Here is a 12,652-nt window from a genome sequence, read left to right on the forward strand (position 1 = left end):
AAGTCAGATGCCAAAGCTGGGCCTCCAGTGCCTGCCTGCCCTGGCTGCAGCCCCAGAGTCCACACCCAGGTGCCGCCAGGGGCCAGGCTAGGGCAGCCACATCTCCCACGTACCCCAAGAGTGGGGCCCTCGAGGCACCGGGGACAGATGGGCAGTGGTGTCCACACCTGACAGGCAGGGCCGGGGCTGGGCCCAGCCTCCTCCTCACAGCCAGGAGCCCCCGGCCCTGCCTCCCTGGCTCCTGCTGCCCCTCGGGGTGGCCGCCACACCTGGCCCCAAGAGGACTTTCTGGCTGCCCTGAGCTCTCGTCCGCATTTCTGTCCGTTCAAGACCAGGCCAGCACCAAAGCTGGGAATACTGGCTCCAACCCAGCCGAGGCAGCCCTGGGCAGGGTGGGCCTGGCAGGTCCAGCTGGGGCTCTAGGGAAGGGCCCGTCCTGTGAGTACAGGAGCTGGAGGGTTGGTGGGGGGAGTGTCTCCACACCGGGCACGGCCCCTCCCAGGATGGCAGGGAGCCCACAGCAGCAGCTTCCGACGCCCCCAGCGCCGGCCAAGCATCAGGTCGGACTGCAGTTCTGGAAAGTCAGCCCCGGTGGAGGTCACGGAGGAGCCGGCAGCTCCCTGCCGCTCAGGGCATGGGGTCAGGGGTCAGGCTGAGGCCTTCCAGCACTGAGCTGGCTGCCTTGGCTCTGCTCCTGCCAGGGTCCGGGAAGCCGCCAGACGCTTGGGACACTCAGTGCCCCCGCTCCCAAACCAGGGGGCACAGGCCTGAAGAGGTCCATTTCCCTGGGCTCCCCGGGTCCCCCAGCCAGCCCAGGCCCTGAGCAACTGCAGCTCTGGCAGGCCTGCGCCTGCCCCGGGGACCCCACGCTCAGGCTGGGTGAGTGACAGGCATCTCCCACCCCATCAAGAGTCCAGGGTCCTCTCTATGGCAAACACTGCAGTGTGGGTCCAGCCCAGGAGGCGAGGCTGAGAGAGAATGAAGGGGTGCAGCTGGGCTGGGCCGGAGGACGGAGCCTGGGCTGGGTGGGCTGGGGGCCTGGACCCTCCTGTGAGGCCGCCCACCCCACCCCAACCTGTCCATTCTTCTGCTCCTGGGTGCCCAGTCACGGGGGCTGGAGACAGCACATTCCAGGGGAATTGCGGCTAAGTGGCGGATCACCTCCAACTGGGGCAGAAACCAGGTGGCAGAGGAGGCAGAGGCCAGAGAGGTGGTGCCGGCGCCAGGACGTCCCCCCCCATTCACCCTAGCCCCGGCCCCCCTTCATCCTCGCCCACATCCCAGCCCCCAGCCTCCCCCACCAGCCCCCAGCCCCTCCCTCATTCACCCCAGCCCCAGCCCCCACCCCGCCCCCTCCTCCACGTCTCTGTCTCGTCTCTGTCTGGCTCCGCGCGGCCCTGGTTCCCATTTCTGGCGTCTCCGTCTGTCATCGCAGCCCCCACCTCCGGGGCTGGGGACTGGCTGCTGCCGAAGAACCTAAAGGGCCCCCATTCCCGGATAGTGAGGCCCCAGGAGGTGCTCAGAAGGGCCTGGCTGGGTGCTGCCTGATCTGGGTGCCCATTCTTGCCCAGGGTTGGCCTGCCAGGTGGGGGAGGAGCCACTGAAAACTGGAAGCAAACGGGGGAGTCCGTGGCCCAGGGCTCACACCAACCAGAAAGGTGCAGGCCACACTCCTGCCCCTGCCTCCTCAGGGTCCCCACACAGCTGTCCCGCTGACCCAGCTCCAGGAGGGCCCGGCACAGCCTCCGTTCCCCGTGGGGATGGGCATCCGCCCGACTCTCTGGAAGGGAGCACTGCCAAGTGCTGTGGCCAAGCAGGGCAGGGGCTGCAGAAGGGAGACCCCCATTCTGGATCCAGGCCCCGGGGCAGGCCGTGCTCACAGGCGGGGAGCAGAGAGCAGAGAGGAGCCCCAAGCCCGGGCTTTTGCATCTGGCCTGGTATCCCGCAGCCCCACATCAGGGCCTCAGGACTTGGAAGGTGGTGTGGGAGCTGTTGGGGGCCCCAGGATGGTGCCCCACACCGGCCCTTGCCCGGCTGGACATCCCCAGGTGGTGACCACAGCCTTGGCAAGTGAAGCAGAGACCCTTCCAGACAGCCCCAGCCCCTGACGCCACCCTGGGGGGCCCAGGGAGAGAGGTGGGGGTGGGTCAGCAGCCAAGTCCACCTCATGCTGATTGGCGCCTGCCCACACACCTCGTCGCCAGGCTGGGCCGTCCTGCCTCACTGCCCAGCAGACCTTGGGGAGGGCCCCTTCTCTGCCAGCCCCAGGCAGGTTCAGGTCCCAGGGGAGGGGTAACAGCCGTGGGCTCCGGCCTCTTCCAACTTCCCAGACCCCACCAGCCAGCAAGGGCCCTGGATGCCAACCAGAGACGGCATCTCCGCAGCGCAGCAGAGGCCCAGACGTCCTGAGGCCGATTTGCACTCTTTGGTCTGGGTTTGCCAGAGCCAAAATGGGGTGGGGGCAGGGCCCAAATCCACAGGACCTGCCAGGGGGCAGCAGCATGGGGATAGCATATGGGATCCATCCCACCCTCCATGAGGCAATTCTGGCCCCTGAAGCCCCCGAGGGGCCCTGGTCGTTAGGGTGCGGCTGTCCCTAGGGCAGGTGAGGAGAAGCCTACTGGTCCCAGCCCTGCTCCACCTGGGTGCCCCAGGCACGGCACCGTCTGGGTGCACCTGAGCCCGCAGGGGTGCCTTTCAGCTTCACACGCCTGCGGCGGCCAGGGCACACAAGCACACAGTCCCGTGTGTGGCCTGCACGTCCTCTTGCACAGAACCCCCCACAGGACGCAGGCCTCCCGAGGGCCCAGAACTGTGCTGCTCCCCAACCTCTGGTGCTTCCAGTGCCCCACGACCTGCTGCCCTCCCCAAAGGCTGGACAGGCTGTGGGCAGAGCTGAGTGGTGCTGGCATGGACAGTGATCCCTGTCCTCAGGGTTGATGTTGCCCCTGCAGGGGCTGCCAGGGCAGAGCCCAGCCTCTGGCCATCACCATAACCCCAGGCCAGACAAGTTGGGCCCAAGGGAGGCTCCACAGCCCGTACTCCAGACTACCAGGCTCTCATGTGAACAGCACCCTTCTGCCCGCGCCCATCCCCTGCCGACCTCAGCAGCCTGGCCTCCACCCCCAGTGAAACATCCAGGCAGCACCCGAGGGCGGCGGGCTCTTTATTGTGGTGACCACAGGCATCAGTGGGAGGGTCCCCGGGATCCGGCGGCAGCTCCTCGCCCAGCCCCCCTCGGCGCCCTCACGTGCCCAGGAGCAGCCCAGAGAAGCTGGAGCCCGCCTGGATGGTGAGGACGGTCCCGGAGCCATTGTCCACAAACACAGAAGCGTACTGTCCAGCCTGTAAGAAGCATGGGGACGTCACAACCGCGGCCACAGCCCAGCCACCCGGCAGCCGCGCTAGGAGGTGCTGAGGCCCCAGAGGTCTGCACCCTGAGTGCACCTGAGCCCTCCTGCTCACACCAGGCCCGGCCTCACCTGCAGCTGCAGCAGCCCCTGCACCTGTGCCGTGAAGACCCTGCTGTTGCTCTCCAGGCCTGAGACTGCCTCCAGGGACCTGAACACAGCCCCACAGGGCAAGGGGGAGGCGTTGCAGGTCCAGGGGGTCAAGACCCCCCCGGGGCCCAGAGACTTGTGTGGCCCGTGAGCCCCGCCCAAGGGTGGTCCCGGGACTGCCACCTGAAGCGGGGGTTGAGGTCACTCACATGTGGCGCTGGCACAACGACTCGATGCAGATAAGAACACGCACCATGTCCCGGGCCCGCAGCCGGGCCTTGCCCTGCAGCTCACTGTGGTCTGCGGAGACAGCCCTGGGGAGGGTGGTGCATGGGGGGCGGGGTGGGGGCCAGTGGGGAGGGGCTTCAGGGCACACCGCCCAGGACAGGCCCAGGAGTGGCTGCTGGGGCTGGGGGAGGGGAGGCCTGAGGCCGGGTGTGCAGCAGGGACCCCATGCCCAGTCCAAGGCCCCCATGGGGCAGGGGGCAGATCTCTAATGGGACCCGTGCCCGGGGCTGGCGATGCCAGGCACCCCCAGAAAGCTCAGCCCCAGCCCCGTCACAGCACACGGCACAGCCAGCCCCATCCGGCTCACCCACGTGCAGACTGGCAGAGAACTGGAAGATGCCGGACACGGGGGCTGTGAACCGACCTGAGGCCAGGCTCAGACCGGAGCCTCGCAGGAAGGCGCCTTGGGCAGCAGGCTGTGAGGGGCAGTGGGTCAGCGGCCAGTGAAGGGCCTGGTCCCCACCCCACAGACCCCGCCTGGGGAAGGTGCCTGCAACCAACAGCCCCTCACTTAGGGCAGGACTCCCCAGGACCCTCACTCTCACCACGGGCACCGACAGGACTGACCCTCGAGTCCACGGGCACCGACAGGACTGACCCTCGAGTCCACACCCAGGAGGGTCTCCCTGCCTCCCGGCCACCGGGGACCCATCCTCGGTCTGGGCATAAGGTGTGGTCTGGGACCCCAGGGCCTCCCAACCCTCACCCGAGGCAGCCCCTCGCCCTCCGAGCCCCTCCCAACTCCCAACTCACGTGGGTGCCCCGTGAGTGTCAGACAGTGTGTGTGGTCCCGTCTTGCCTGTGGGGCCCCACCCAGTGCCCTCCTCTGGGCTCCTGGCCCCACTCACAGCCTGGAAACCATGCAGCTCCACCAGTGTCCGCTTGTCCACCCGGCGGGGGCCCTGCAGCCGGCAATGAAAGGCCTCTCCCACCAGCCGCAGGCCCACCCCCTGGGGCAGCAGTGGGTCCAGGAGCCCTGAGAACCGGTGCTCCGTGGCCTCTGTGGGGAGGAGGGCACAGGCCGCCAACAGGGTCAGCGTGGGGCCCAGGCATGTCGGGATTCTGAGCAGTGCGGGGCGGCTGACCTTTCAGCAGCTCCTGAAACTCCCGCAGCAGAATCTCCGGGGTAACTTCTGCACCTGGAGGTCCTGGGGGGCCGGGGGGCCCAGGAGGTCCTGGGGGACCCAAGAGGTCCCGCTGGAGGAAGACAGAAGAAGAAGGTAAGTGTCCCAGTGGGACCCTGTCCCAGGCTCAGACCCCACAGCAGCCCGGACGGGGCTCACCTGCTTCTTGTCCCTGCTTCCGCACCGCTTCCTCAAGGCGCTGTCGTCCGGCCGCCGGACAAAGTTCAGCCATGTCATGTGGGCATCGGAGAGCTCAGGTCCTGAGGCCTGGGATGGCTGAAGAGGCGGGACGGGGCTAGCACACTGAGGCTGCGCCCTGCAGAGAGCTGGGAACCCAGGGCAGCGGGGGCCACTCAGGGCAGACCCAGGGAAGGCATCACCAGCCACAAGAAAGACCCATGGCCGCCCTTGGGGGACTCAGAACCTGGACGTTCCAATGCCAGGGGCACCAGCAGTGCACACACGCAGGGCTTCTGTGGATGCAGCCAGAGCCTGATGCCCTGAGCCCGACAGGGGCCTGGTCCTGGCTGAGGCAGGGACACGGACGGGACAATGTGGGGAGGACAGGAGAGGGTTTTCCACCAGCCTGAGAGTCCCAGAGACGCCAGGCCAAGAGTGGCTGCTGACAGGGGAGCAGCGGGCACGGACCTTCCCGCCAAGGACCCTCTGCCTTCCAGTTCACCCCAGTCCTCAGGTTCAGGTCCAGGCAGCTGGGGCCAGCCCACCCAGTTCAAGCAAGGGTCAGATAGGGCCTGCCACCCTCTCCAGCCCTCCAATCACCCTCTCTTAAGCCACCCCAGCCCCCATAGTCAGAGGAGATGTGCTAAGGAGGTTTGGGCTGGGGACAGCCTGGCCTGCAGGTGGAAGCGATAGGAAGTGCGCAGCCTGGCCAGGAGAGAGCCCCTTCCCAGAGCAGGGTGAGCCGAGGGACCCTGGCCCGGGACAAAGTCCTGTCCTGAGCTTGGCCTAGCCCGACACAGCGGGGCTGGGTTCTGAGGACAGCCTCAGCCTCCTGACCAGACATGGCAGGTGGGTCCTCCCAGTGGACCAGACAGGCCTCTGCCATGGGGGGTGGAGGACAGGCAGGGTGGGCGTGAACCCATCCCAGACCTGGGCCCACCCTGGGAAAAAACAATCCAAGAGCATTCAAATTCACCTTTACTCCTCCCCCGACTCCTTATCCCGTTCCTCCCCACTGCTCCCCCCTCCTCCCCCCACTCCTCCCCCCTCCTCTCCCCACTCTCCCCCCGACTCCTTATCTCCCTCCTTCCCCCACTCCTCTCCCCTCCTCCCCCTACTCTTCTCCCCACTCCTCCCCAGCCAACTCCACCCCCTACTCCTCTGGCATCCACTATCTGCTTGCTCTCCTGGCATCACCCCCGCAGTGTGATGGAGGGACCTGGCGCCCTGGAGGGGCCTGTGCATCAACCCGTCTGGGGACTGAGGGCCAGAGGCAGCAGAGAGCAGACTGCAGGAGAACCGCCCAACCCTGGAAGCCTGGAGGGCCAGCCTGAGCACACACCTTACAGCCCTCCAGCTGGCACCCTTTGAGGGAGGCCGCCACCCTGCAGGTTCTCTGGAGCAGTGGCCCTGGGCAGTGGGGTGCCCCCTCCCTTCCCCAGTGACTGGCCGGGACTGCTGAAGACCCCCCCCACTGCTCCAGCCGTGCCAGCACTGCCAGGCTGGCCCTGGCGCCGGGGACGAGCCCACTCTTCCTGAGCTGGTAGAGCCGGGCCTCAACCCTCCTCAGCCTGCCCATCTGGGAAACGGGGCCTCGGGCTCCAGGGGGACCGCGTGGGCTGAGAGGCAGCCGGGCTGGCTGTGGCAGAGGCGGCCTTGGGAGGAGGGAGGCCAGCATCAAAGGTGTGAGGGCTGGGGGTGGGGGCTGCTCCGGCAACTGCGGGTCCCCTCCCAGTCCTGGGGCCCCCGACGGCAGCGGCAAGGGCTGCCCTCCAAGACCCCTGGAAAGACCCTGAGCAGGAGAGAGGAAGCCCAGAGTTGAGGTGAGCTCAGGACCTTCTGTCTTTGTGAGGACGCCTGGCCAGTCTGGGGCCTGAGGACTTAACCTGCAAGGGGGGGGGTGCTGGCTACACAGGACCCCTAGAAAGCACAAGGGACAGGCTCACCATGGCGTCTCCAGCCGCGGGAGTCATGGGGCGCTGGGCTCCCAGGGGGTCTGGTAAACCATCCAGCAAGCTGCCGGAGCCCCTCCCCACCCCCAAATCAGCAATTAACTTAATAGCAACAGGTTCCTCAGGGCGTGGCAGGCCCAGGCTTCAAAGGGTTAACTGTAGCCCCCAACCCCTGCGGGAAGCCCCCCTTCACCCACCCACCCCAGGCCAGCTGGGGGCCAGGTCCGGGCTGCAAAGGAGGAGAGGGCTTCCCAGAGGCCGGCCCGGCTGGGCTGCAGCAGATTCCCAAGGCAGGACCGTGGCCGAGGCCTCAAAAAGGGCAACCCCGAGGCAGAGCCGGCGGGGACAGAGCCTGCTGGGGGATGACGCCCCAGGACCCGAGCTCCGAAGTCGCCCCACAAGGGACTACGTGCGTCCCGGCCGCGTACCTTGGGGGCCTTGGGCAGCCCCTCGCGGGAGGACGCGCTGGCGGTGGCGTTGGGGGGATCCGCGCGCTGGCCAGGCTGCTGCGTCCTCTGCGCCTCCGGCCGGGCCCCGAGGCCCCCCAGGAGGACCGCGACCACGGCCCAGGCCCAGCGCCGCATGGCTCCGTCCCGAGGCGGCTCAGCGCGGCGAGTCCCGGCGCCAGGGCGCAGTCATGGGGGCGGCCGGCGCTCAGAGCCCCCGCGCGGGGGCGAGGCCCAGGGGCGCGCCCGGTCTCCGCCGCTGCATGTCTGCGCGGACCTGCCCGGAACGGCGGCGCGACGGCGCTCAGGTCCCGCTGGGGTCCCGCTGTGGTCCCCGCTCCCAGCCAGTCCTCTCTGGCCTTCTCACTCCGCCGCCCAGTAAATCCTCCCCTGGCCGCCTCCTCCCCAGACCTCGCGGGCTTCAAGGGGGGCTCACACTTGGATGATCCGCCAGCCCCCGGGCGCCCCGACGGCCAGGGGCGGAGACGGGGCGGAGACCCCCACTGACCCCTGCCTCTGCTCCTTGCCTCCCCTCCCCAGAACCCGCCCTGCCCCCACTGCTTCCCCAAAGGTCCACCTCATCCTGGGAACCGTGAAGACAGCTGCCTGCCTCCTCGCCCTCCCTCCCAGCTGAGCTCAGCCCGGCTCCCCTCACACCAGCCTCTGCAGCGAGCCACCAGGAGGGCAGCTACCAGCCAGCCAAAGCCCCCCCACGACCTCCTCACCCAGGCCCTCCCGGGTGCCCCGCCCTGACTCACCGCCCCAGCCCAGGGTCCTGGGGGTGCTGGCGGGCCTGGCTGGGTCCCCACTCGGGGGAAAGGTGAGGCCAGATCATGGCGACAGACCCCTTGGGCTCACTGGCCAGAGGAAGGGGGTGGCCAGGTGGGGCTGGAAGACCCTCCAGCCGCTGGTCCTGGCCGAGGCTAACAGTGGCCCCAAAAGAAACAGGAAGGTCAACATGCCAGCCCGGATGCACAGCTCGGAACGCTCCAGACCCTCCCCTCTTGCCAGACACGAGGGCAGCCACGCTGAGACCCCAGCCCCAGGCCACACCCACAGACAGAGCCACCGGAGACCAGGCTGGGATAGGGATGACGCTTGGGAACCCACCAGGGACCCCGGCTGCCCCCGAACCCTCTGGGCTCTCAGACGCTGCCTGACTGGCATCTCCAGGGCGCACTGTGGAAGCCTCCCAGCCCCGTGTCCGCTGGTGAAGGTGGTGGAGGACTCTGGGGACATGGCACAGTGCCCACACAGTACCAGCCCTGCCGGACGCCCGCAGGTGAGCCCTAGATGTGACCTGCATCCAGCATGAGTCAGGAAAGGCAGCCCCAACACCCCTCAATCCAGGCTTGGGGCAAAGGGGAGGGGTGGGCAGGTGCCTTGGCCAAGGAGACCCCCGCCCAGGGCTACCAGACCCCTCCTCACAGGCAGGGCATCCAAATTTTCTGTGTCACCCACTAGCAATGTGCTCCCCTGTGACACCAGACAGGACAGGCTGCACCTCCAACTCTGCCCTACAGGCAGGAAAACGGGCAGCCCTGGGAGGCTGGACAGAGTGCAGCTGGGTCTAACTGGGAAGGATGTGGCTTCTTGTTCCCATCCCCAGGCACCTTTAAAATGAGCTTAGCCTGGCACCCAGGCAGGAACACTCAGTCCCCACACTCCCTCTAGAAAACGACCAAGAGGACCCCACCCTCTGGGTCACCCACCAAGGCCCCGGGGTACCCTGGGCCACAGCCGTGAGCTGCCCCCACAGGGAGGCTCAGGTGCAGCTGCTGGCTCTGCTCACCCCCTGCACCCCCCAACCCAGACACCCTTACACCCCCAGGCCGTGGAAAAATGGCAAAGGACCACAGTGCCCTGCCCGCCCGCCTGCTGCCCGCCCGCCTGCTGCCCACCTGCGGGCTGCCCGCCTGCCCGCTGCCCGCCCGCCTGCTGCAGGGAGAGCGGCTCCCTCAGACCCAGAGCGCTCTCGCTCAGGCCGGCCTGGGCATGCGCTCACAGAGAAGCTCGAGGCTGCCAGTGCACACAGGAAACACCTTCTTCTGAGCCCACGTGCTGCACGTGTCTGCAGAACATCAACCTTTCAGGGGCTTTTCTCTCCTCATTAAAAGACTCCACAGTGTGGTCTGCATGGCGAGGGGACACACCGTGCTCCCAGGGGCAGGTCAAGGATGGCCCCCACTGGTGACACCACAAGAACAGAGGGGCCCACAATTCCTCTACGGGAAACAGGGACAGAGGGCCAGACGTGCCCGGCCCAACAGGTCAAACATCATCTCTTATTTTGGGCCAGTGCAGACAACACGCCACGGGCACCGCCTTCACTGCTTGACCAAGGGTTGCTAAAAGTTGAGATTTCAGTCGGGCGCGGTGGCTCACACCTGTAATCCCAGCACTTTGGGAGGCCAAGGCGGGCAGATCACAAGGTCAGGAGTTTGAGACCAGCCTGGCCAATATGGTGAAACCCCGTCTCTACTTAAAATGCAAAAATTAGCTGGGTGTGGTGGTGGGCACCTGTAATTCCAGCTAGTTGGGAGGCTGAGGCAGGAGAATCACTTGAATCCGGGAGGCAGAGGTTGCAGTGAGCCGAGATCATACCACTATACTCCAGCCGGTGTGACAGAGCAAGACTCCATCTCAAAAAAAAAAAAAAAAAAAAAGGTTGAGATTTTAGTCAGGCATGGTGGCTCACGCCCATGATCCTAACGCTTTGGGAGGCCGAGGCAGGTGGATCCCTTGAGCTCAGGAGTTCAAGACCAGCCTGCACAACATGATGAAACTCCATCTCTACAAAAAATACAAAAATTAGCCAGGCATGGTGGCGCACACTTGTGGTCCCAGCTACGTAGGGGGCTGAGTTTGGAGGATCCCTTGAGCCCAGGAGGTCAAGGCAAGCCACGCAGGTGCCAAGGCAAGAGACCAAGGGCACAAGCTGTTCCGGTATAATAAAGAAAATATACACAATAAGAATATACTAGAAATAGATTATAGATATGATTACATATACTATTAATCACAGTTGTAGCATTACTCTTTATTCCAATATTATAATAATCTTTATTCTACAACTATAACCTAGGAAAAACCAGGTCATACAGAGATAGAAGCTGAAGGGACACAGTGAGAAGTGACCAGAGGACAAGAGTGTGAGCCCTGTCACGCCCGGACAGGGCCACTAGAGGGCTCCCTGGTCCAGCGGTAATGCCAGCGCCTGGGAAGACGCCCGCTACTTAGCCAACCTTGGTCTAGCGCTAGTGCCAGTGCCTAGAAAAGGCACCCGTTACTCAGCAGACCAGGAAGGGAGTCTGCCTTTGCCCGGGGGAGTTAGAGAAGACTGCGCCACCACCTCTTGTGGAAGACCTGACATCAGTCAGACCCGCCCGCAGCCATCCGGGGGCCTGACCGTCTCCCTGTGATGCTGTGCTTCCGCGGTCACGCGCCTGGTCTGCTTTCACGTTCTGCCCTGTACAGCTGGCTCTGCCTTCTAGATAGCAGTAGCAGAATTAGTGAAAGTACTAAACTCTTTGAAATGCATAGAATAACGGCATAAGCTGTCCTCTCGTTCTGCCTCGGCTGCCAAACAGGGAAGGGCCTCCTGTCCGGTGGACACGTGACTCGCGTGACCTTACCTATCATTGGAGATGGCTCACACTCCATACCCTGCCCCCTTGTCTTGTATCCAATACATAACAGCTTAGCCAGGCATTCGGGACCACTACTGGTCTCCGCATCTAGGTGGTAGTGGTCCCCCAGGCCCAGCTGTCTTTTCTTCTATCTCTTTGTCTTGTGTCTTTATTTCTACGATCTCTCATCTCCACACATAAGGAGAAAAACCCACACGCCCAGTAGGGCTGGACCCTACAGTTACAGTGAGCCATGATGGCACCATTGCACTCCACACTGGGCAACAGAGCAAGATTCTGTCCCCATTAAAAAAAAAAAAAAGTTGAGATTTCACATATAGAAAACATTTGAGACAGGATCTGGCTCCCTTGCCCAGGCTGGAGTGTGGTGGCTCCATCATGGCTCACTGTAGCCTCCACCTGCCGGGCTCAGGCAATCCTCCCACCTCAGCCTCCTGAGTAGCTGGGACCAAAGGTGTGCATCACCACACCAGGCAGTGTTTTGTATTTTTTGTGAGATGGGGTCTCACTATGTTGCCCAGGCTGGGCTCAAGAGATCCACCCCTCAGCCTCCCAAAGTGCTGGGATTGTAGGCGGAAGCCGCCGCACCCGGCAGTAACGTGTGTTAAATAAACCTGTTCGTTAGCATTCCACCTCCCGTGAGCCTCGGGAAACACCAGGCTTGGGAAGTGATGCAGGCAGTCACGGAAGCGCTGGGGATCAGGGCACGGTTGGCATCCAGCACGGGATGGGGACAGAGTCCTGCAGAGGGCTTCACACCCGGCCCCAGCGACGCGATTCCCTACCGGGACCCACCTGCCCTGCAGCTGCCACCCCAGCCAGCAGGTGTGACCCCTGGTCACGGGCCACCCCAGCCCAGAGCACAGAGACGGACACACGTCCCGCCCACAGAGACACCAGCAGCACGAAATTCAGAAATAAAGATATAATGAAAGACTTTTTGTTTTCCACAATAGGTTAAATACATACAATTGGTAAATTATAGAGCAATTCTGAATAAACCGATGAAAAAACAAACAAAGAGGAGCGCGCGCGGGCTGGGCTTGTCTGCCGCCCGCCTCTGGACACGGTGGGTTTCTTGCCGGCGGCCGCGACCCACCTCGACGCGATGCACCTGCGGCACATCCCACCCGGGCCAAGTCACGGAACCGACGGAGAAGGGGGAGACGGCCGGACCCGGGGAGCCCCTGCCGGCTCAGGCGTCGTTCACGGGCCGGGGTCCCCCTCTGCCATCTTCCGTGGAGAGCGAACCCCGGGCCGGAGCCGTTACCTACGGTGAAGACCGGCGCAGGGGGCGCGGGATGGGATGTGAGCGGGGCCCGAGCGCACGGGGCCAGCCTGCCGGTCGTGGCGGCCTCCCGCAGGGACTCCGGTCCTCCGCCTTCCGCCAGCACAGGACGGGCTCTGGGCCACCGGACTTAAGGAAGTCGGGGGAGCGGCTCTGCAGGTACCCGAGGCCCCCGCGCCTGCAGCCCCGAGGGGCGCCCAGGAGGCCCCGCCCCCCCCCCCCCC

The 12,652-nt window shown here is 64.9% G+C and overlaps 1 protein-coding gene across 1 annotated transcript; it reads right to left on the reverse strand.

Annotated features, from left to right (window-relative positions):
* Nucleotides 1-3,150: 3,150 nt before the first annotated feature.
* On the reverse strand, nucleotides 3,151-7,628 carry C1QTNF12 (C1q and TNF related 12). Its single transcript, XM_025381279.1, has 8 exons — nucleotides 7,473-7,628; nucleotides 5,072-5,188; nucleotides 4,874-4,985; nucleotides 4,637-4,788; nucleotides 4,096-4,204; nucleotides 3,710-3,800; nucleotides 3,483-3,561; nucleotides 3,151-3,345 (listed from the first exon to the last, which is right to left on the reverse strand). Exons 1-8 carry the CDS (start codon nucleotides 7,626-7,628, stop codon nucleotides 3,247-3,249), a joined length of 915 nt encoding a protein of 304 aa, XP_025237064.1. The 3' UTR covers nucleotides 3,151-3,246.
* Nucleotides 7,629-12,652: the final 5,024 nt, after the last annotated feature.

This window comes from Theropithecus gelada, chromosome 1, assembly GCF_003255815.1.
Source record: "Theropithecus gelada isolate Dixy chromosome 1, Tgel_1.0, whole genome shotgun sequence".
In the NCBI taxonomy this organism is placed as follows: Eukaryota; Metazoa; Chordata; class Mammalia; order Primates; family Cercopithecidae; genus Theropithecus; species Theropithecus gelada.